General features: G+C 24.1%; 10 protein-coding genes across 10 annotated transcripts; 3 read left to right on the top strand and 7 right to left on the bottom strand.

Annotated features, from left to right (window-relative positions):
* Positions 1–68: 68 nt before the first annotated feature.
* Positions 69–745, bottom strand: DICPUDRAFT_93058 (uncharacterized protein). The gene is made up of 2 exons (XM_003293442.1): positions 479–745; positions 69–414 (listed from the first exon to the last, which is right to left on the bottom strand). The coding sequence occupies exons 1-2, from the start codon at positions 725–727 to the stop codon at positions 208–210; spliced, it is 456 nt and encodes a 151-aa protein (XP_003293490.1). The 5' UTR covers positions 728–745; the 3' UTR covers positions 69–207.
* A 323-nt stretch (positions 746–1,068) lies between these two features.
* Positions 1,069–1,695, bottom strand: DICPUDRAFT_158356 (uncharacterized protein; the record flags this gene model as incomplete). Its single annotated transcript, XM_003293441.1, has 1 exon — positions 1,069–1,695. One exon carries the CDS (start codon positions 1,693–1,695, stop codon positions 1,069–1,071), a length of 627 nt encoding a protein of 208 aa, XP_003293489.1.
* Positions 1,696–4,579: 2,884 nt separating this feature from the next.
* Positions 4,580–5,836, top strand: DICPUDRAFT_6017 (uncharacterized protein; the record flags this gene model as incomplete). Its single annotated transcript, XM_003293445.1, has 1 exon — positions 4,580–5,836. A coding segment is annotated over one exon (1,257 nt), but the record flags the coding sequence as incomplete, so codon positions are not given.
* A 1,549-nt stretch (positions 5,837–7,385) lies between these two features.
* Positions 7,386–8,252, top strand: DICPUDRAFT_42108 (uncharacterized protein; the record flags this gene model as incomplete). Its single annotated transcript, XM_003293444.1, has 1 exon — positions 7,386–8,252. One exon carries the CDS (start codon positions 7,386–7,388, stop codon positions 8,250–8,252), a length of 867 nt encoding a protein of 288 aa, XP_003293492.1.
* A 184-nt stretch (positions 8,253–8,436) lies between these two features.
* Positions 8,437–9,477, bottom strand: DICPUDRAFT_42098 (uncharacterized protein; the record flags this gene model as incomplete). Its single annotated transcript, XM_003293440.1, has 1 exon — positions 8,437–9,477. A coding segment is annotated over one exon (1,041 nt), but the record flags the coding sequence as incomplete, so codon positions are not given.
* A 319-nt stretch (positions 9,478–9,796) lies between these two features.
* Positions 9,797–12,865, top strand: DICPUDRAFT_158352 (uncharacterized protein; the record flags this gene model as incomplete). Its single annotated transcript, XM_003293443.1, has 7 exons — positions 9,797–9,990; positions 10,070–10,220; positions 10,292–10,560; positions 10,638–10,784; positions 10,867–11,119; positions 11,196–11,596; positions 11,680–12,865. The coding sequence occupies 7 exons, from the start codon at positions 9,797–9,799 to the stop codon at positions 12,863–12,865; spliced, it is 2,601 nt and encodes an 866-aa protein (XP_003293491.1).
* Positions 12,866–12,930: 65 nt separating this feature from the next.
* On the bottom strand, positions 12,931–14,142 carry DICPUDRAFT_50994 (monoacylglycerol O-acyltransferase; the record flags this gene model as incomplete). The annotated part of the gene is made up of 3 exons (XM_003293439.1): positions 12,931–13,152; positions 13,235–13,640; positions 13,708–14,142. The coding sequence occupies 3 exons, from the start codon at positions 14,140–14,142 to the stop codon at positions 13,001–13,003; spliced, it is 993 nt and encodes a 330-aa protein (XP_003293487.1). The 3' UTR covers positions 12,931–13,000.
* Positions 14,143–14,765: 623 nt separating this feature from the next.
* Positions 14,766–14,972, bottom strand: DICPUDRAFT_12115 (uncharacterized protein; the record flags this gene model as incomplete). Its single annotated transcript, XM_003293438.1, has 1 exon — positions 14,766–14,972. A coding segment is annotated over one exon (207 nt), but the record flags the coding sequence as incomplete, so codon positions are not given.
* Positions 14,973–17,571: 2,599 nt separating this feature from the next.
* DICPUDRAFT_93057 (uncharacterized protein) lies at positions 17,572–19,322 on the bottom strand (the record flags this gene model as incomplete). Its single annotated transcript, XM_003293437.1, has 2 exons — positions 18,176–19,322; positions 17,572–18,142 (listed from the first exon to the last, which is right to left on the bottom strand). Coding segments are annotated over exons 1-2 (1,386 nt in total), but the record flags the coding sequence as incomplete, so codon positions are not given.
* Positions 19,323–20,679: 1,357 nt separating this feature from the next.
* On the bottom strand, positions 20,680–23,472 carry DICPUDRAFT_90265 (uncharacterized protein; the record flags this gene model as incomplete). The annotated part of the gene is made up of 2 exons (XM_003293436.1): positions 20,680–21,776; positions 21,894–23,472. 2 exons carry the CDS (start codon positions 23,470–23,472, stop codon positions 20,680–20,682), a joined length of 2,676 nt encoding a protein of 891 aa, XP_003293484.1.
* Between the last annotated feature and the right edge of the window lie 1,586 nt (positions 23,473–25,058).

The raw sequence follows: 25,058 nt of genomic DNA, 5'->3' as shown, positions 1-25,058 counted from the left end.
AAAAAAAAAAAAAAAAGAAAAAAAAAAATCAAAAAAAAAAATAAATAAATAAACAAATAATTAGAAAAAATATTTTAAGTTTCTTTTTTCATTTTTTATATTTTATATTTATTGTTTTTGAAATATAGTTTAAATTTAATAGACAGTGGAATAAAAAATATAATTTTCTAATAAATATTTATTATAAATCTATTTGACTGTAAATTATTAGTTAGGACACGATGGGCAACAATTTCCTGGCTTTGTTTCTGGTTTTGCATTATCACGACAGAGAGGCCAATCACATATGAGTTTAGAACAGTTTTGAACACATGTATTACAGCATCCAACCTTCTTTGAAATATATCCTGGTGCACACTTTATTAATGGGCATTCGACATTATCACAGTTTTTTTTACAATCTGATGGGCAACACTTTTTTTATTAAATATTAATATCTGTTCTATTTTATATATGAATAGTTTTTATATATACTCACCGAACAATCATCAATAATTGGGGTTTCGTCTTCAGCACATACTTTGGCACACTTAACAGTATCACAATCTGGTTTACAACCTGTACAGCAGGCGGATTTTTTACATGTAGTTTGTTTTGGACCACATTTAACCTTTAAGCAATATTTTGGGTCACACTTTAAAAAACTTGCATCCTCAGTATTTGCACTTACAAAATTAAATATTAAAAATATTGATAAAAAAATTAAAATAAAATATTTATTATTCATATTATTTTTTATTATTTTATGTTAAAAAGATATAAATAATGTTATTATTTGTTAAATATAATGGCAATTTATAAAAAAATAATTATAAAAAAAAAAAATAAAAAAAATAAATAATAATAAATATTTTTTTAAAATTTTTTTTTATTTATTTTTTAACACTTTCTAATAAAGGAAATAATTTTTTATATGGAAATGATATTTTTTTCAATTTAGATCTGTATAAGTTTGTTTATTTATATGTTTAATAAAATATTATAAAAAAAGAAAAATTAAAATTTAATAACTACGTTTAAGTATTTAAAAATTTAAAAGTTTTTTTTTTTTTTTATTTATATTAAATATTAATTTTTTTTTGTTTCTCTTTCTTTATATTTTTCATTTTCATCAGTATTGTTAATTTTATATTTTAAATCATTATTTTTTATAATATTACTGCTGCTACCATTGTTTTTTTCATTAATACTACTACCATTGTTTTTTTCATTAATACTACTACCATTATTTTTTATATTACTACTGGTACCATTATTTTTTAAAATACTACTGCTACTACCATTATTTTTTATAATACTACTGCTACTACCATTATTTTTGTTAATATTATTATTATTATTATTTAACTTGTTATTATTATTGTTAATATTATTATTATTATTGTTAGTTTTTTTTTCAATATTATCATAGTTTACTTCTCTATGTTCTATACAAATCTCACAACATGAACCCAATACTTTTGCTTTATTATAACCAACGGGACACTTTGTTTCTTTACACAATTCTAAACAAATGCTTTTACATTTACCACAACATTCACCTTTTGGAACTTCAACTATTTCATTTTGATTACAGTTTAGTTTGGGGCATGTTGTCCATTCACATTTATCATAAACCATATCATAACAATTTACATATAATAAATTCAAAGCTAAAAAAGAAAGAATTAAAAATATCTTATTTTTTATATTCATTTTATTTTTTATTTTAAAATTTTAAAATGTTGTTATTTTATAATGAAGTAAATTGATTTTAATAGCTAGAATAAAATATTATAGTTTTTTATTATTTGCTTGTGATTTAAATGTTTCATTTTTATTTTTTATTCATTTTTAAATCAAAATAAAAACCTCTTTTTCTAAAATTTAATTAGTAATAGATTAAAGATTTAAATAATACAAATTTTATTTTATCTTATTTAAATCACTAATCTAAACAGTGTTGTTTAGTTTTATTCTAAATTATTTTAATTCCACCAGAATAGCTCATATTTTATTTTTTCTACAACAAGTAAACAGTTTTAAAATGTTTAATCGCTTTAATAATTCATAATAATTTTAAATAATAATAGAATATTTAAAATCATTTTGAAAATTACTGGTTGGAGATATTGAAATTAATAAATAAAATATTATTTTTTTTATAATATAAAAAACTTTGGGGTATTACTTTCATTTGTCAATAAGTATATATCCTCTTTTAGTATTTAAATTTTGTTAGATACGAATTTAGATATAAAATTATATATATACATATTTGAATTTATATTTTATTATAAAAGCTATATAGAATCATATATTATAGATTATTAAAAAAATTAAATTTTTTAAAAAAATTAAAATTTTTTTTTTTTTTTTAAAAATTATTATATAATTTTTTTTTTTTTTTAGTATAATAAATTAAAATTTCAACACAATTATTATTTCAGCAACTATAAAATAATATAACTTGAAAATCTAAAAATAAACATTTACTTTTTCTTTTTTCTTTTATTCTTTTTTTAATTTTTTTTTTTTCTTTTTTTTTTTTTTTTTTCTTTATTCCTTTTTTTTTTTTAATTTTATTATATTTTCTTTTTTTATTTTTTTCAAAAAGTTAAGTTATTCAATCAAGTTGTGTTGTGCTTAGAGTGGTTATATTCTATTTTGTTTAATTTTTTTTTGGATTCAAATAATTGTTTTAATCCTATTATTATAAACATATCATTTTTTTGAAATTGACCCAACACTTTGATAGAAATTTTTTTTTTTTTTTTGTTTATGGGTGTGGGTGTGGGTATCCCTCTTTAAAGAGGGATAAAATTTTACACAAACACTCACATAAAAACACACAACCACACCCACACTCAATAAATATATATATATATATAAGTACAAAAAAAAAAAATTTTTATTTGATTAAAATTTTTTTTTTTTATTAATTTTTTTTAAATAAAAATAATAATAATATAGTAAAAATTTATTTTAATATATGTATATATTATATTTGTGCTATATACTTAATTATAAAAAATATTTTTAATTTAAAATTTAAAATTAATTTTTTTTTAAAATATATTTATAGTGTATATAAATCCCATTATCTGTTCAATAATTAATTTAATAACCTACATTTATATTCATATATATTTATTTAATTATTTATTTATCTATATTACTATTTTGCGTGCATTTGTGTATCATTTTATATATATCTAATTTTATATACATATATAAATAAATTAATATAATCAAATTACAATTTGTTTATTTATTTTAATAATTATTTAAATTTGTTTTTTAATAATACACAGAATACATAAACTCTAATTACTATATACTTTTTTATATATTTTTTTTTTCAATTTTTAAAAATTATAATTAATATACTGGTTTTCTTTTTTCACAACGTCACTTTGTATTTTAATGCAATAATATATAGAATACTAGTAATAAAATAATAGTAATAATTTTAAATTATTTTTATTATTTATATTATTTTTTTGTTCTTTTGCGCGTTCTGTATTTTTTTTTCTTCATTAATATATTTATTAAAATATCGACACCAGAAAACAATCACAATAAATATATAAAAATAATAACAATCAATATATATAATAATTTTTAATAAGGAATAGAAATGGAAGATGATACAAATAATGCATTAGGACCTTTATTACAGTCAACTGTTTTTGTACATAATTTAAATCATTCAGTTTCAAAATGTGATATCATAACAATAACAGAGGATTACGAAACTCAAGATCTAGACTATAGTTTTGATGATGTAAATATAAATAATAAATTTTAAAATATTTTAAAGAATCTCACTGACATTTTTTCTATTATTAAATTATTTAGGAACCTAATTATGATCGACCACAACCATCAATAGTCGAAAATTTTACTTTGTTACCAGGCGAGCAATTATTGATGTCAACAAGAAATGTTGTAAATTTATCATTAATCAGCACAAATCATAGAATTGGAACATTATATCAAACCAATTACCAATTATTTTTTATAGACGATACAACACATGTATGTATTTTTTTTTCATTATTTATTTATTAGTTATATTTATTAATTATTTTTTTTTAAAAAATATTAGCAAATGGTCTTATCAATTCCAAATTGTTTTATTATTAAAATAAAAAAATTAAAAGGCCATGTAACTGTAAAATACCACGATAATTCAGATTTAAATTCAGAAGGTAGCAATACTTTAAATAATAGCACTAATAATACACAAAACCCTCTAAACCAATCGACAAATTCACATAAAAGAACAAATAGTAATAATGAAACAAATCCAACAAACATAAATGATAATATCAAATCAATAATATCCCCTACTCAACCATCTTCAACCAACTCATCATTTGATCTACCACCATCTCCAAATAGATCAAAAGATTTAAAAACAAGTAACAGTACCAATAGTATTAATCATAAACAGTTATTAAAATCTATTTCAACACCAGTTGGTTTAAATGATTCAAATGGCAATATTAACAACTCTCTTTCAAATGGAAATAGTATCAGTAATTCACAGTCATCATCTTTTTATTCTAATGGGATTTCCGAAAGAGCTCTTATATTAGAAATTAGGTGTAAGGATTTCAATCTATCAAGATTTTGTTTACCTTTAAATGACAAGGGAAATGATGCTTTCGAACTAATGAGTAAATTAGCGTTCCCAGATAATGAAAAGAGTATGTTTACATATAGTTACACCCCATATAAAGGATTACAAACCGTTAACGGATGGCAACTATACGATCCGGTTGAAGAGTATACAAGACAGGGTTTAATATGCCCTGGTGGAGAATGGAGGTTATCAAAGATTAATCAAAAATATGAATTATGTGCTACCTATCCCCAATCATTAATGATTCCATTCTCAATATCAGACTATCTTTTAAATAAATCTGCAAACTTTAGAAATAAAAGTAGAATCCCTGTTTGCACATGGCGTCATAGATTCACCCATGCAACATTATCAAGATCAAGCCAACCTGTAAATGGCTTTGGTAAACACAGATGCGAAGAAGATGAATTGTTAGTCCAGGCCATTAGAAAATGTACACCCACCTCAAACTCTCCAAACTCTACCCAACCCCTATATATATATGATATTCGTTCAAAATCAAGTATAGTCAACTCAACAGGAGGCAATCACTCCGAGGATATCTCTAATTATACCCATTGTCAATTAGAGACTGTTTATTTACAAAACATACACGAGCTAAGAGAATCTGCATCTAAACTTTATAAGGTAATTCGAAATTGGAACGAAAAGAAAAGTTGGTCCGAAGTGTCAAATACTGGATGGTTAGCACAAATTAGTAAATTATTATCAACCTCTAAGAGTATACTAAATTGTGTCCATTCATTGGGTTTGTCAGTATTAATTCATTGTATAGATGGCTGGGATAGAGCAACACAAATTACATCATTGGTTCAATTGTTAGCAGATCCATTTTATAGAACATTAAAGGGATTTATTATTTTAATTTGTAAAGAATGGTTGTCTTTTGGCCATAAATTTATGACAAGAAACTCTTCATTAACATCATTACCCTCAAAACAAACATCCCCAATATTTTTGCAATTCATTGATTGTGTTTGGCAACTTACTAAACAATTTCCAACAAGCTTCGAATTCTCTGATAGATTCTTATCTGTAATTTTACATCACTTAAACTCAAATATATTTGGTACATTTTTATATGATAGCGAAAAAGAAAGACAGGCAAATAAGGTAATGAATGAAACCGAATCTCTATGGACTCTTTTAATAACTGCATCCAAAAACTCTTCATTATTAAATCCTTTATATGCCGCCCCACCACATGAAGATGTTCCACATGATAATTTTGTTGTTAGAAAAAACTATGACAATGCAAACGTTCTAATTCCAAATTCTCAAGGAGTACAATTATGGTGCGAATATTATTTAAAGTGGAGAACCCCATATAAAGCAAGTAGAAAATCAAAGACCCTAATTACATTATCGATGGGTATTCCATATATTAATGGAGATATTATGGTTGTTCAAAAGAGAAGAAGATCTAAAAGATCATCGAGACATAAAAGCACTTCAAAAGAAAAAATATCAAGAGAAAAATCAAAATCAAAAATCAAAGAGGAGAATGAATCAAATAATGAATCACCAGCCGTTGAAAAAACACCAACTTCAAAAAGAAGGTCTTCATCTTCATCATCAGTATCCTCGAAAAGAAAGTCATCTATTAATCCTGAAAATGATAATTCTATACTATCAACTAATCCAACAAGTATTGTACCTCCAACAACAAACCAATCCCAACCCATATTATTAGCAACAACAAATAACCACGAATGTATTTCAAACCCTGATGATGAATTAAATAAAGAACATGATGAAGAGCATGAGGAAGAAACCAATAACATATCAAATGAGGTTGTGGAAGAGAAAATAGAAATAAATAATCAAATTTACTCACCAACAATACTACAAGAGCAAAATAATGATTTCAAACAACCAAACTTAATGTTGGAATCAATTAATAATAACATTGGTATTGATTATAATAATCAAGATAATTTAGAAAACATATCACCACTTAAAGAAATCCCAACGATTGTTCTTCCACAAAATGATATATCTATCGAAACCGATACCACAACCACAACTACAGTTTCAACACTAAGCGAATCAACAATAAAACAAAGTGATCAAATTAATAAAGAAAAAGAAAAAGATTTAAGAAGACAAGAAAAAGAAAAAAGAAAAAAAGAAAAAGAACAAAAGCAAAAAGAAAGAATGGAAAGAAAAGAAAAAAGTAAAGAACAAAAAGAAAAAGAAAAAGCTGAACTTAATCAAAAACCAAAAGCCGATATTACTGTGGTGTTACAATCTCCTTCTAAATCGAAAGCAATGTCATTAACAATGCCAGTTAGAGGGTCTAAAAGTAGAATTTCAATTTTCTCATCTCCAAACCAATCATCAAACAACTCACCAATGCTTCATCCAAACTTTAATAGTGACGATGTAAATAACACAAGCCCAATTCTATCAGGTAATTCTTCAAATACAACTCCATCACCGATGACTTTATCACCAAACAATTCAAGTGCAAACAATTTAAATGATGATAATAGTTCAACTAATAGTTCTAATAACAACACCATCTCAAAAAGACTTTTTAAGACTTTAAGAGGCAATAAAAATCAACAAGCAATCGTGTAACCTTATCACATAAAAAAATTAAAATGAATAAAATTTTATATTTTAAAAAAAAGGGTTATATTTTATTTATTTTTTTTTTTTATTAATTTTTTTTTTTTTTTTTTTAGATTTTTAAAAACTATAAAATTCTTTTTTTTTTTTTTTTAATTTATTTAATATATAAACTAATAACATGGCATCATCAGCAAATCAACCATTACATCCAAATGCCTATGCATATCACGATAAAGATGTAGCTTTTAAATACTCTAATGCACGTCCAAGTTATCCTATCGAAGCTATAAAATTCATTGAAAATGAATTAAATCTTTCAAAAGACTCTGTCATTATTGACCTTGCAGCTGGCACTGGTAAATTCTCATCATTAATTGCACAAGCAGGCTACAAAAACATTACATGTGTTGAACCATCAGGTGAATTTAGAGATACTTGTAGAGATATTTTAGAAAATATTAAAACTGAACAAAAAGAATTAGACTATAAGGTACTAGAAGGCTTTTCTACTTCGATCCCAGCTCAAGATAATTCAGTTGATGTCATCTTCTCAGTTCAAGCTTTTCATTGGTTTGCAAATGCTGAAAGTATTAAAGAAATTTCACGTGTATTAAAACCAAATGGTATTTTATTTTTAATGTGGAATGTTTTTGATAATGAAGCCAACAGTGAATTCCAACCACTCCTTTCTTTATTTAGAGGTGGCAACGGTCAAAAATCAGAACTCATGACATCTCCATTCAGCCAATCTTATGAATGGATGAACATTTTCAAAGATAATGAATCAAATGAAGAGTTTAAAAAACTTATTAATCCAGTACTAGAGAAAAAAACTTTCAACTATCAACATTTAACCAACACTGAAAAAACAATCATGGCCATGCAATCAATTAGCTTTATTGCCGTTTTACCTACTGAAAAAAGAGATGCTTTATTAGAAAAAATGAGAGCCGCCTTAAACAGCCTCGAATCCACCAAAGATGGTAAAGAATTTAACATTCACTACAAAACTGAAGTATATATTACAAAAAAACCATCAAATTAATTTAGTAGTTACCACACACAAGAAAAAAAGAATTTAGATTAATATTTTTTGCAATACCAATACTTTTTTATATCGATTTAAATTCTTTTAAAACTTTTTTTTTTTATAATTATTAAAATAAAATAATATTACTATTTTATTATAATTTATTTTTTATTTTTATATTATTATTTATTTATTATTATTATAATTTTGAAGGTAAATTAGTTTTACAACCATTGTATTGTCTATCAATGGAGTTTGGAATATTATTTAAATACTCATAATACCAAGAATATTGATCGGTTAAAGAACCAGATCTACTACGAATAATGATTCTATTTTTTGATGGACCTTCTTTACCAGTTTCAAATAAACTATCTCCATTTAAAACTTGATTTCTTTCATAATAGTCAAACTTTTTAATTGTTATTCCTTCAACCATTTTTGGTTCATAAAGTATTTCGGCTTCTTCTCTTTGCTTTGCTACATTAATAACTTCGTCCAAGGTATATAATTTTGATAACTGTTGAAAGGTAAACCAAGTGGGTGGTGGTAAACTAATATTTCCAAGTCTATGTTCCTCCAAAGCTTCGTCTGGTGAGAACCAATCCAATTGAGTATTTTCAGTGCCATCAATTTTGCATAATTCTGGGTATTCGTAAAGTGGGTTTAAATAGAAATAAGTATCGAATCTATGAGTTTGCTTTGGTCCTAAATCTGGTGTAACCCAACGTGCCCATTGATAAAGATTATTTAATGATACAACAATATTATCTTTTTCTTTTTTTTCGTTTAAAAAATCAAAAAGGAAATTTGTTTTTGCTGATGCCTCTCTATCCATTAAATTCTTTTGAAGACTTTCAATTTCTGATAAATTTTTCTCGTCCATTAATTGCCTATTCTTATCTAAAAAGAAATTAGTTTCCTCTAAAACCTCTCTTAATGCAGATACTTTAATTGGTAGATTTTTGATGGGTGATCCATTTAATCCTTTTTCAAATATATTGCTCCATTCTGGTTTGAAATCGTGTTGATCTACTGCACCTCCTGGAAATACATGTGCTGATGGGAAAAATTTAATTTTATTCGATCTCTTTACCATCATAACTCTATAATCAAATTTTTCCAATGGTTTCTTATTTAATAAATCCAGCTTCTTTAAACTTGATCCATTTATATTTCCCCATTTTAATAAAACAACAGCTGTTGATGCCAATTTAATCTTATCGTTACTCATTATTATTATGAAATTTATATTTATATTACTTATATATTAATTATTAATGTGTTTTTTATACTGGTGTATTTTAATGCATAATTTATAATTTAAAAAGTTATAATAATTAAACTAAAAAATAAAAAAATAAAAAAATAATTTTTTTTTTTTTTTTTTATTTTTTTTATTTTTTTTTTAATTTTTTTTTTTTTTTTAAATTTTGTTTAAAATATCACACCATTTTGATTTCATTTATTATTTATTATTTATTTATTTTATTATTTATATATTTATTATTTGTTTTTCTTATTTATAACATATAGCTATAAATTTAAATAAAATAAAAATGGCATTTGGTAAAACTAAAAAATATAAGAAAATAGTTAAAACTATTTTTCCATCACAACCAAATGGCGAAATGCAATTGGGTAATATAAGCAAACTTACTTATTTCTGTGAAATGAATCCAGAACAACTTCAAAAAGTAGGCCCATATATCGAAAATAAAGCCCAAAACAATTTGAATAAAAAAAGATTAAGGTAAATATTATATGTAATTTAACAAATAAAGTTTCAAAAAAAACTAACACCAGATTTATACTCGATCAATAAAAAATAGCTATGTAGAAACATGTGCAGCAATTATTAGAGAACTTATTATAGGTTGTAGAAATCATTTATCATTATTTTCAGGAAATGCAACAAGATTAATGAAATTATTATTAAATCAAAATGAACACCCACATTTACAAATCGAAGCAACCGAAACAGTAAGTATACATTATAACTACAAGACACAACTGCAGTACTGTTTTATTTAACAAAATCTCTTAATTTATAGTTTATTAGATTTGCATCTGTTCAAGATGATGCCTCACAAATTCCACCAGAAATCGATGAATTCATTAAATATTTTATTAATATGGCAAAGAATATGAATACTGATGATTCGACAAGAAGAAAGATTAGAGGCGAGGGTTTGAAAGGTGTTACTGCATACGTTTCAATTTCACATTTAGTTGATGATTTAGATACTTTTATAACCAAACATACAGATATCATTTATACAATTTTAGATAATATGCAATATAAAGATCAAATTCCTTCACCGTAAGATTAAAAAAAACATATTAAAAAAATCTGATATTGGTTGCATACTAACTGTACTCTATTATATTTTTTTCTAGAAATATATCCGATAGAAACCTAAATGTTGATGATTCATTAGAATCTGGTATTACTAATGTTAGAGCATTGGCAACTGAATGCCTTAGAGATTTAGCAAGAAGAGTTGATAATATTACTGTAGATTCATTGGTCACAACTGTTGTAAAGTAAATATTTATAATTTATATATAATAAAAACACTATGAAAAAATAACATTTTTCTAACCCCCATTTTTTTAAAAATTTTAGCTATTTAGATTCACATCAAAAGTGGAACGTCGAAACTTTTTCAGTTCATGCTTTAACATCAATTTCACAATCTATTAAACCACAACACTATACAATTATGCTTACAAGTTTCCTCAGACATTTAGAATTAGACCATTCACCATCAGTAACCAAAGAAATTGTTCGTACAGCCGTCTCCATTGTAAATGATTCAACTGCATCAATCAATATGGTTATTACATCATTACTAAAACTTTTAATTAGATCACTTGAAGTAAGTAATAATATTATTTTTAAACACATCTTTATAAAAATTTTTATTAATTTGGTTTTTTTTTGTTAATAAATAGATTTCAACCAAACATTTACCAGATGTAGATGAACAATTAAAATTACAAAATTCTATTATCGATTCAATTGGTGCAATTGGTAAAAAATCAAAAACAACACCAAAGAAATTCGAAATTATGAACCAAATTATGAATACACTTAGAGATATTATTAAACCAAATACACAACAAAATTTAATCGACCTCTTCTCTGTAAATCTTATTCAATGCGTAGCACAAGTTTCATCAAATCTTAATGACCTTATTTCACCAAATCCAATGGCCATAAATGAACTCACAAGAAAATTAATTGATCTTTCAAATGAACCATCAACAAACAATAATACCAGAAAATTCATTCAAGAAACCATTCAATCATTTTTAATCCCAGGTATTAAATTTGATCAATTAATTCAAGGAGGGTAAATATAATTATTAGTTTAAATTTATATGGTTTATTAAAATTAAAATATTAACCTATTTAATTATTATTAAAACCAAATAGTGTCATATTTTCAAATGATGGTGTTGAAGAGTATTTAAATAATAATTCAGCAATGATTAGAAATTCGATTATTAACGAGTTTGCAAATAAAACAAATCAACCAGAAAACATTATAGCATTATATAAAACATTAGTTATATTATTATTTAGAGGTAGAGGTAAAGAACTCCAATATTCCATTCCAATGATTTTCCAACTTCAAAACCAACAATCACCAAATCTACCATTACGTTTAAATCGTTCAATTAATTTAGCTATTGCAAGTTATTTATTATTAGTTTCCAAATTATTTAAGTGGCAAGAATTAGAAAACTACATTAGCACCTCTTTAAATCAACGTTTTACTAACAACAATCAATGTAGATATCTTACATTTGATTTCAACAGAGGTGGTTTAGTAATTTCAAACACTCAAAAGCATCTTTACAGCGACTTGGATCAAGAAATTGTTACAACTTTAACCACAACTACCGTCATCTCTCCAAACTCTGTCACCAAAACTACCGAATCTGTTACTGAAACCATAGAGACCATTACCACCACCTCCACCTCATCAACCATCTCTAGTGAACTTATTGATCAAGATAGAGTTATTGAAATTTTATGTCAAGTACCAACATTAACTGGTGATTTCCCAGATCTTAAGAAATTACTTTCAGGCGCCAAAGAAAGTGAAATCAACAGAAACAATGATACATTTACCATTATTACAACTACTGCACCTTCATCGGCCAGCGAAGACTCTATTGATACACCACCAATGAAACTTCCTGTTTTAGCAAAATCAAGGGAAAGTATCGTCCTCAGTACATCAATTCCAAACCATTTCCAAAAATCACTTAACTTTGATTCATTTAAACAATTTGTAAATTATTTCGATGAAAGTAATCAAAATAGTAATAGTAATACTACACCACAACAACCATCATCCCAACAAAACCAAAACTCCAATTTACAAGTCCCACAACAAAATCAACAAGGCTCAACTAATGGTAGTACAAACGGTTTTGGTAAAGGCGAAAGAAATAATATCTCTACTGCACTCTTTGATCTCAACTATGAATTAACCTGCTCTAAAATTTCGGAAACCCAACACACAAACAAAGAATATTTAGATTTAATGGAAATTTTAACAGCATCCGAACAAACTTTTAAAACCGATGATGATCATCCAATCTTTGTTTAATTAAAAAAAAAAAAAAAGTAATATTTAATAATAATAAATTATTTATATAAAAAAATTTATATATTAGATTATTTAAATAATTCTATTCGTTATATTATATTGTAACATTTATTATTTAATTTAATTTTTTATTATTTAATGAATCTTTAAATCTCCAGTCTCTTTATCTATTTTATCTTTATATTTATCAAATAGTTTTTGGAGTGCTTCGACGTAGACCTCGTGGTAATGATCGATTACTTCATTTGTTGGATTTGTTACTTTTGGAATATCAATTGCTTCTCCGACTATAGTAATTTTAGTAATTTAAAATATTAATATCTATTGTTTACTGTTGAATACTTTTACTTAAATAGATTATAAACCTACCCACTGTGGTAATCTTGTGTCTTACTGGGAGAAAACCGAAATCATAATTAAATATACCTCTTCCCATAATTAATGGTGGTGCAATACCGGTCAAATTTTTGATTTTAGTTTGAACTTTTCTAATTAGTGAACCCCTTGGATTTGGTACCTGGTCATAAATATCATTCTCACCAAATGAGTAAACTGGAACCAATGATGCACCATTTACTAAAGCTAATTTTACAAAACCTTTTCTTTTCTTTAATGTGAGTTCGTTTAAACCTGGTCTTGCATCCAACGACTCCTCAGCCCCGCCAACAACTAAACAAATTGATGACCCTGGTCCACTATTTAAAATATTTTCGCATGATTTCTTTGCAACTGATGACATACCAAAACTCATTAAAACTTCTCTTAAAAATGGGATCTATAAATAAAATAAAAACCATTATTAATAACTCTTCGATCGTATTTAAATTTCAAATTTAACTTACTTTGAAATTTGATTCTAAAGTTAATAAATGAATTTTTAAGCCAGGGAATTTTTGATCAATATGATTTGCGTTTGTTGCGAAATTACAAAAAGCACCTATGCTAATAATTCCATGTGGATGGTATGCGAAAATATAGTTTTTCTTTGGGTCATACTTTGATGATACTACCAATGATATTGGAAAATAGTCTCTAAAATATCTCCACAAGATTGAATTTCTTACCCAGTCTAATCTACGACCACCTTTTTCTTGTTTTGTATCAATATAAAATATCCAAATTAAATAAGGCACCGCTAAACCCCAAAACAGTGGTATAACCAATAAATTAAACGCCATTATTAAACAAACTGGTAAAACCATAGCATAAATAAAAACTGCCATAGTCTCCAACCTTCTATATAATGGCACATCCCAGAACCTAACCCATCTTACCATTTTATAAGTATTTATTATTGTTTATAATTTATTATAACAACTATTATTAATAATAATACTACTTTAACTATTATGAAATTTATACAATATTATTTTTATTAAAAAAATAAATAGATATTAATTTTAAAATTATTAAATATTTTTAATTTACAAATTATTTAATTTAAAGAAAAAAAAAAAAATTTCAAAAAAAATAAATTTTAAAAAAAAAAATATATAAAAAAAAAATAAAAAAAAAGAAATAAAAAAAAAAAGATATATTTAACACACCCCCACTCGCTGTATTAAGAAAAAATATGAAAAATGGGAAATATCGAAATATTATATTTATAGATACACTTTAATTTTTATTTATTTATTTATTTATTTATTAAAAAAAATAAAATAATGATTTTTTATACTATTTACAAAATTATTTTATTATAATTGCTGTTTTTGTTGTTTAATAACTCTATTTTTTTTCTTATTTGAATTAAATCTTTTAACTGTTTTACAATTACAACAAGTAACAACAGCATGAGACTCACGAGAATCTAAATATAATAAGGTAAAAAAAAAATAGTGAGTTGATTAATATTTATCATGTGATTAAAAGTATTTTGAATTAATAATTTACCTTGAATTCTAACAGTAGAAGTATGACCAGGTACCAAAAGTAGTGAGCATTTCTTGCATATAGTTCTTTTAATTGATGGGCTAATTTGAATAACTTGTTTTTGTGAAACTTTTTTTAATACCCTAGAATAAAAATTTGATAAAGGTTGATTGTTTGTACCATTTAGCATTAAATTTGAAGCCTGATATAAATAATTTATTCTTTTAAATGAATCTGATGCACCACTTTTTTCTTTAGGATCTTGCTTTTGTTTATTTCCATTGTTGTTGTTGTTGTTTTTTTTATTTGAATTATTCTCTTTTGTTATTTTATTATCTTTATTACTATCTTTATTTTCAATAGTGCTGCTACTTTCTAACACTTCAATGGGTACAGCTTTATTAATATCCTTCTCTGTTATATTACTTTCATTTTCTTGGTTTGTATTCATTACAATAAATATACGTTACGTGACGTTATTGAAAAAAAAAAAAAAATTTTAAAAAAAAATGAAAAAATTGCAAAAAAAAAACTTTTTTTTTTTTACGTGTTTTTTTTTTATATAAATATTCTCAAAAAAACTTTTTTTTTTTTCAAACAGCAACAAGCAAAAGGTAAATATTTTATACTTATAAACAAAAAAAAAAAAAAATATACAAATAAAGATTTAAAGTAATTTAGATGATGATAACAAATAATTATAGAAGTTGACTGAACATAATTGAAGATTCATTTATTTTTCCATGCAACACCATCTGATTTATTACTTTAAAAAATATTTTATATTTATTTTTTAAAAAAATATTTTAAAACGATTTATATATTAATATTTTTCTTTTAAATTTTAATAGGTTGACGTTCTTGAAAATACTATTCCATCTGAGTCTTTATACATTTTGATCCTCTTTAAATTACAAAAAATAAAATAAAATGCTATATGCAAAATTTTTATTATTTACAAAAAAAAATATTTATTCGGTTTTTTTTTTTTTTATTTTTTATTTTCTTTAAATAAATAACTATATTATATTTGTATAAACTTTGTATTATTAATAACTCATCTTCCTAAATAATGCAAACGATTCTTTTTTTATTTTTATAAAATTGCATATCTTTCTTTGTTTGAAAATTACCATACCCACTACCAAAGTTGCACCAACCACCGATAAAACTATTGCAATAACTATCACTTTGGTATTACTATTTGATGATATTATACTATCGTTATTATTTACTTTAACAATGGGTTCTCCAGAAGAATCCAATACAGGATTTCCTTCAGAATCGACAACTACTTCGCATGTTTTGGTTGGAGATATTAATACACTTAACGTTGATCGGCTTTGCTCTAGTCTGTATTTACATTTATCTTGTATTCTTTTATAAGAGTTGCTGATTGGATCAAATGTATGTAGTTTTAATTTAAAATGAAGGTCTTGTTGGAATGGTTGGTTTGCACATTTCAAAAATGTAATATTTCCGCTGGTAGAGTTGTTTTTTAAATAAATATTAATTGTTTTGTTTTGTTTACCAGATAAATCCTCATCTTCAGATTCTTCTAATTCTGACGAGGATGTAGAGTTTGATAACAATGTTAAGTTTGATGGTGATGGTGTTGGGGTTGGGTTGTCTGATGACGATGAGGATAATAAATAGGATAATAATGACCTTTTAGTATTACCCGATTTTACTAGATTGTCACTGCTTGTAGTATTATTATTAGAGTCTGAGTTTGTGTTGTTTATTTCTTTACCATCAACATTTGGGTTAAAGTTTTCAGTAATATTAATAATGGTATAGTCCTCACCTTCAGTTTGATTGCTATTTATTACTATATGAAATTCCGATTCTATTTTTTGAACAAGAGACCCATTAATTGTAATTTTTGATACATTTTCTTTATCACCCAAAGATGAATTTGAAGATGAAAATACATTAGAGTTTATTACACCAATTCCTTTAATTTCACCATTATGGACCCATGAACTATTTACTGATACTGTAGAGTTTGAAAGTTTAATGATACTGCTTAATGATGCATTAAATGTATTAAAATTAACTGATGATGAGAAATCAATGGTACCATTATTTATAAAATTTCTTTTTATTTAAAAAAAAAAAATTTTAGTAAATATTTTAAATAATTAGTTTTTACAATATAAAAATAGAGAATAATTACCTTTATATTATTTCCTTGTTCATTTGAAAAAATCCATAAGTTATTATTGGAAATAACATGGTCTTCATTGTCACCATAAATAATTTTTCCACTACCTTTTATTGTAACGACACCGTCATTACTAAAAGATGTAGAAAAACCCTCTAAATGAATTGAACCAGAATTTTCTAAATTATTGTGGTTTCTTAAAGTTGAACCATTTATTTTAATTGAGCCACTTTCTGTTATTGAGAATTCACCAGAGAAAATTTGTGCTAATGAGTTGTTTACTAAAGAGATTTCACCATTAATAACAATATATGAAGAGTCTACTTGGAATTTTGAATTATCTAAAATTGATATTCCATCTATTTGCATTATACTTCCATTTGCAATATCAATATCACTGCTTGAAGATGAAATCGATGAGTTTTTATTTAATAAAATTTTTCCACCAATTAAGCTTATTGATGAGCTATTTTTCAATGACAATGTTGAAGTATCATTAAAAGTAAGTATACTATTCTTTGAAAGATTTAAAACTGATGATCCATCGACATTGATATTTGAGGTCCCAAATAGATTAAATAATACATTATCGGTAGCCATTAGAATTGAGTTCTTGCTTATTGAAAGAGTTGATTGGTTATTTAGTTGTATATCTTTATTGCTTTGGGTGTGTTGAGAGTTTTCATTGATTAATAGTTTGGATTGGTCATTTAAAGTAAAAGGACTATTTGCCATAACCTTGGACTTTTGCAAAATATGAAACTCTGCATTGTTTGACAATACAGAGCTAATGGATTCTATTTGTATTTCTTTACAGTTTCCAAATTTTAGTTTTGAATTATCATTCATTTTGAAATCCAATGATAAAATAGCAAAATTATTACAGTTGTTATTTTCAAATAAAGAATCCCCATGTGATGAAAAAGCGGAGTTTATGTTAATGTTTGAGCTTTTAGTTGTGAAAACTGAGTTATCTTTTAATAAGAAATCCCCAATGTAGGAACTGAAAAAGCCATTTTCCATATTGAAGGAACCACTAATATTAATATTGTTGTTTGAAAAGAATCCACCATTATTTAAAATATTTACAACTGAGGAACTTCCCATATTAAACATTGATTTAACTTGAACATTACTCTGGTTAATATTTAGTAAACCATTTGATAAAAAATTTGTAACACTTATAGTGTTTGCTCCATTTGAATTAAAAGATGATTTTTCGTTATCTAGTTTTATATTTTCAACTCTTAAGACAGCACCTTCTTTCATATTTTGAACTTTTACAATTGAATTGTCATATACATTTAGATCGCTTGCAATATTGGATTCATAATTTACATTAAGTTGAGATGAACCTTTAATATCAATTGGGGAGTTAATTGATGAAAATGCATTTATATTAAATATTCCATTTGAATTTATATTAAGTAGTTTGGTAGTAATTGATAGGGGTTGATTTACTTGTATGGTACCACCATTGTTATTTATATTGTTCTGTGATGTTATTTTTGGTTGGGTTGGATATGAATCCAATGATGAGCTTGATGAGGTGGTAAGTATACCAGTTTTAGAAATGTTGATATCTGATTGTACATTAACATTTGATAGCTTATTTGAAATTAATAATTTTCCTGATAAGTCCAGTATATTTGTTTTAAAACATTCATTATTATTTAAATCGTTGCATGATATATTAATATTTGATCCTTTGGAAACTGTTACTGAACCATTAAAGAGCAAATAGTGTTGTACAGATAAAGAGTTGATAATATCTTTAGTTTGATCACCCAGGGTTGTTTTTTGGGCATTTATAACTGTGTTTTTACTATTATAATATTCACATGATTGATTTATATTGGATGATGTTTTTGGGGTGCTTATTGAGGCACCTGCAATGGTTGATGTAAAAGGTGTACTAATGGTTATTTGTTTTGCTAAATTAAATACTGAGAAAAACTGATTTGAGGACCCCGAAATATCACCACAGTCTACTTCTTTGCTTGGGTCATTTAGAGCTAATATAATATTGCCGTTATTATAGTTTACTATTATAAATATAATTATTAAAACTAATTTAAAAATATTCATTTTAAATATTTTTTTTTTCTAATTTTTATTTTATATAAAACATTTGAAATAATTTAAAATTTCTAATTATAATTTATTTTTATTTTTATTATTATTTTTTTATTTTATTTATTTTTATTATTATATATATATCTTTGCTTTATTAATATAGAAAATAGAAAAACAAATAGGAAAAATAAAACAGTAACAAAATTAATTTGGTAAAAAAAAAAAAAAAAATTAAAATTTTTATTTATATATAAAAAATTATGTACAAATATATATATTTACACACACTTTCAAAAACAACACTTTAAAATGATTAAAAATATATGGTAAACTAGTTTGGTGGGGCTATGTAAGTATTCTTTTGATATACTATATAAAATTTTTATAAAAAAAAAAGTAAATGTGTGTTAATTTAAAAAAAAAAAAGTTTATTTTATCAATTTTGATTAATTATAATTATTTTTATTATAAATTTTCCAAATATATATAAAAATTATTTTAAAATAATTATTTTTTTTTTTTAAACATAATTTCCTTTTTCTTTTTTTTTTTTATTTTTTTTTTTTTTAAATAATATTGGTATTTATTTATATTTTATATATAACACACAGACCTATTTTATCAAAATTTTTAGTAAAGATATATAAAATATCCATATGGTATTATTTTTTTTTTATTATAAATTAAACATTTGATTTTCCTTCAAACCCACAAAGCAACCCCACACAAACACTTAACAACATACTCCAATAACAACTCACGTTAACAAACTTACATTTGTATCTCTTTATCACACACTTTTACATACTATTATTAACAACACTCTGTAATTTTAACCACACCCCTTTTTCTAACCCACATCAAAAAAAAAAAAAAACATTTACTACCATTCAAACGAATATAATAAAAAAAAGCCAAATTTATGCAAAAATAGTATTTCTTTAAAAATATATTTTTAACAATATAAAAAAAAAAAAAAATTAAATATATATTTCTATATTTGTGCATTACTTTTTTCAACATTGTCTCTGTATTTACTAAAATACCCATATTTAATCCTCTCTTTTATTTAAATATAAAATTATAACAAATAAATAATTAAAAACTCTTAATTTCGATTCGAATCTTTATTAGGGTACCCTCCAAACATTTATTGCAATACCCATAGAATATGCATCTTCCATTTTAATTATGGTTACTATGGGCTATATGCATGTTTTGTATATAAATATATTTCTAACCATATAAATGATAACTATCAATTTTACTTAACATATTAAATTTTATTATTGGGGTTATTTCTATTTTTTTTATTAAAAATAGAAAATCACAATATAATAATTAAATAAAAAACTAAATTTAGTATTAATTAATTTTTTTTTTCTATTAATTATTTGATTTATATCTAGATTCCATAATAATAGTAATAGCAGTAATATCAAACCTCAATTCCAGAACCCTCAATTATAGGTTTATGCTCGGTCAAATTAATTAACAATGATAGGGGATTCCAAGTTAAATTATAATAAAGTTAGTGTGTTAAAAATTAGTAATAAAAAAAAATAAAAATAAACTATATCTTTTTTTTTTTTTTTTTTTTTTAAAAAAAATAATCATATAATGATAATAATACCATTTTTATTTTATTTTATTTTATTTTTTTTTTTTTATTTTTTTTTTTATTTTATTTTTTTTTTACCTAATTATTACAATCACTATCAATATGTACATTTAAATACTCTTGAATAGTTGAAATCGGTGTAATATTAGGATATCCAAAACGTTGATTATTAACTAAATCTAAAATTACTTTGCTTATAACTGAACGACGAGTAAAATTAATATACTCGATCGATTTAAATGGAGTAACTTGAACTGTAATATTTGAGGGATTCTTTTTCTCTAAATCCATGATATCTTGAAGATAAACACTAACATATGGAATACATGGTGGTACACATTGAGCTAAACGTTGACGATATGCTTTATAGCCTTCATCACTTGACATGATTTTTTCTAAATCTGCAAAAGTTTTAGCAGTTTGTTTGACCAATTCTTTACGAGTGACAGTGGAACGTTGAATAGCGACCAAGATGGCAGTTAATGAGTTGAAATTGTTTAAATTTTTTAAATGCTCTGCAATCTTTATAAACTTTGTCATAATTTTAACACGACCCTTCAAGTGTTGTGCATTTACAACTGTAGTTGATACCCATGTAGAAATATTATTAAATCTTTCCATGATGTTTGTAATATTTGGTGTTTTATGTTTAAGATCTACACATGTCAATAAATCGATTGGCTTAATTCTCTTGAAATAATCATATTCCATTATGGTTAATTGTTTAGCGATTTCTAATTCGTCAATTTCGTTAAATTCGAGGCTCTTTATTAAAAACTTGCTGGTTGGTGACATAAATTGAAGAACTTGTGGAGTGGAACTATTGGTTGGTGAATTGGGTGTATTAAACATTCCAGAAAGATTTGATGAACCTGAAATTGAACCATATTTACCAGTACTTGATCCAAAAGATAAACGTGGTGAATTACTTGGGAAACCTCCTCTTGGTGATGATAATGGTGACTCTCCAAAATTATCTGAATGATTAATTAAAGATAATGAATTCATATTCAAAACTGGTGAATTTGGTGATGATCCACCATTGGTTATTGGTATTTTACAATTGTTATTATTACTATTAAATAAACTATTATTATTATTGCTTGTATTGTTATTATTATTTATATTATTAAAATGTATTGTAGGTGGGTTTTGTAATGATGTAATGATTGGTGCTAAAGTTGGTGTATTTGATGATGATGATGAGGTTGGTGTTAAAGGTGGTAAATTTAAACTATTATATATTTGATTTGGACTATATTGTGGGTTGGTAGGTGGAACAACTAATTGACCAGATGATGATGATTGTGAATTATTTACAGAGGCTGATTCATAATAGTTTGTTAAGTTTTCAATTTCGATAATTGATGTATATTCTGATTGCATTCTACCATTGAAGTTTTGGAAAAGATTAATTGTATCTTGATCAAAAACTGGAGCATACTCGGTGATCCATTTTATAATCACACTTCTAATCTTCATATGAATTTCGTGGATTTGAATTTGGCTTATTCCATACTCTTCAAAGTCTTCAGGTATTGTAAAACGCTCGATTAATTTCTTTAAAAGCTTTTTAGAAGTGCAGAAACTATGATAAGTTAACAAAAAAATATTAACATAGTTTTCATCATATACACCTGGAAGAGTAAGACGTTCGATCAATTTGTTTAAAGTTCCATATTTTACTTCGAATTCTTCAATACCGTTAGAGTTGATACGAACACGCTCCAAGAAAATATTTTCTTTTGGTTCATCCCAAATATTAACATTGTCTGCATCATCGATTAAAAATGACAATACAGAGATGTTACCTAGCGTATTTGAAATTATCTCTGTAACACGGTCATTATTTGCTTTATAAAATAAAAGGTCGGTTTTATATAACGGTTTGAGATCTGTTGCCATATTCTTTTTCGATTGAGTACGACTGATGTGGAACTGTTCTAAAAATTCAAACTTTAAATTTTGATTATTGAAAATTTCTGTAGCATCGTTGAAACGTGAGTTTTGTGATGTTAGTTTTTCCATTTCACCAATTTCATTCTCTAAAAGATTTGAACGCTCTGATAGCTCAAAGTGACTGTTGTAGTGCATTTGACCAATTTCCTTTAATAAATAAGTTTCACGTGTTTTTAAAGATTTGTGTAGATTTGAAATCATCATTTGTATAGCTTGTTTACATTGAACGAATGAACTGTCTAATAATTGAATTTCTTTTTGATATAAGGATATATTATCTTTGTAAAGACTCATCTTGTTCTTTAATTGTTCAGAGATCAGTTTATACTCTTTTATTTTGGTGGATATTGACTCTTTGGTTAATGGAATCATACCATGTCTATTATGTGAAGTTAATAAACAACGTGGACAAACTGGCTGTTGGCAATCTTCACAAAATGAATAATACTCTTCATAATGATCTACACAGTATCTAATATTACCACTATCACCACCAGTTGAAAATTTAAGACCATTTTCATTAAATCCGCTAAGACGACGATTACCACTTTCAGTTAAACCTTCAATAAAACTAATTAAACCATGATTACTATTTGAATTTGAACCAACTGATGAATTTAAATCTGATGATGAATTGTTATTATTATTATTATTACTATTATTATTGCTATTATTATTATTATTATTACTTTGATCTAAACATTCAATCATTTGCTTTAATGGAAAGTTTGGTATATAATTTTGATAGTCTGTTTTACATTGAATACATTTAACGCTATTTGAACTTTTCTTTAAACACTCTAAACAAAATGTATGACCACATGGAACCAATGTATTTGGGTCTTTAAATAAATTTGAACATATACCACATGTTAATGATTGTAATAATACTAATGATTTTGAATTTGACATTATTTTATTATTATTATTTATATACTATATTATTTGTTATATTATTATTTAATTAATTATTTTTTTAATTTTGTGAATTTTAAAAAAAAAAAATTATTTTTTTATATTTTTATATTTTTATATTTTATTTATTTTATATTTTTTTATTTAAATAAAAAAAATAAAATAAAATAAAACAAAATTAAAGTAATATGCAAAATATATTACATATAAAAAAAAAAAGTTATAATATATTTATTTATTTGCAATATGAAATGATTGTCTGCGAGCAAAAACGAAAAAAAAAAATAAAAAAAATAAAAAAAATTATAAAAAAAATTTAAAAAAAAATTTTAGATTTAATCCCCTTTTTTTTTTTTTTATATATTTTTTTTATATATATTTTTTTTTTTATATATTTTTTTTTTTTTGATCTCTTTTAATTTTTTTTCTTAATAATTTTTTTTTTTTTATTATTATTTTTTTCTATAATTTTTTATTTATTTTTGTATATTTTTTTTTATATGTTTTATTAGTTGTTGTTCCACAAAAGTTTTGTGTGATAATACGCAAAAATTGATTTAACTAAAATCTCCAGAGTAAATTTTTTTCGAAAAAAATTTTCAATTTTTTTTTTTTTTTATCAAATATAAATATTTCCTGAAAACCTAAAAAAAAAAAAAAAGCTAAAAATACCCCATATTAACGCTGAAAATGAATTCAAAAATAATTTTTTTAATTTTTGGTGACAATCAACAATTATCTGAAATGTGTTGTTTATTTCAAAAAAAAAAAAAAAATCTATAGTCTATTTTTCTTTATTCTAATAATAAATAAAAATAATTCAACTATCGTTAATGTTTATCTTCTTGATAAAGATTTATATTTATAAAATTATCTTTATCATAAATAAAAATACAAAATTTTTTTTTTTATCATCCAAATTTTTCTATTTTTCACTAAACTCATCGGTTAGATAAATGGCAATTGGAAAGCAGAGTGAGCCACACTTTTCCATTCCCTTTCAACCTATTTCCAAACTATCTTTATTTGACCACTTTATAGCATTATGCTCTATCAGCACTTGAACTATTAAACCAAATAACAATTTTTATAAGTTTGTCTTTTCTTTGACCCTGAATATATAACTTTGAATCTCTAATTTCGATTTGAATATTCAGTCTTTAATTTCAATTTGAATATCATTTTTATTTACACCAACTAATTCAATTCCAATAATAAATGAATTTGTTTGGACTACGTCAAGAACTGGAACAAAACCTAAATTGGTGGTTTCATTAAAACCATTATTTATTTGGTGACTCAATAAATTTTCAAAAATTGTATATATATTTATAAATGAGATAATGATATTTTATTTTTTTTTATAATTTTTGTTTTAAGTTCTAAATGCAATTTTAGGTTTTTTAAATAGGATTTATAAGAATTCATTTTAAAATGAAATTTCTCAAAATTAAAAAAAAAAAAAAAAAAAAAAAAAATTTTATTTTTTTAATTAAAATTTTTTTAATTTTTAAATAATTTCCTCAAAAATTTCATTTAAAATTATTTTTAATTTTAAAAAAAACTGATCCAAAAAATAAATA

Source organism: Dictyostelium purpureum, assembly GCF_000190715.1.
Source record: "Dictyostelium purpureum unplaced genomic scaffold DICPUscaffold_432, whole genome shotgun sequence".
Taxonomy (NCBI): Eukaryota; Evosea; class Eumycetozoa; order Dictyosteliales; family Dictyosteliaceae; genus Dictyostelium; species Dictyostelium purpureum.
This window is presented reverse-complemented; position numbering and strand designations above follow the sequence as displayed.

What these genes read in the sequence shown, in the direction of transcription:
- DICPUDRAFT_93058 (XM_003293442.1), bottom strand. Translation starts at nt 727, where the DNA reads ATGAATAATAAATATTTTATTTTAATTTTTTTATCAATATTTTTAATA. An exon ending in CAATTATTGATGATTGTTCG is followed by an intron (nt 415 to 478) that starts GTGAGTATATAT and finishes TAATAAAAAAAG; the next exon opens with TGTTGCCCATCAGATTGTAA.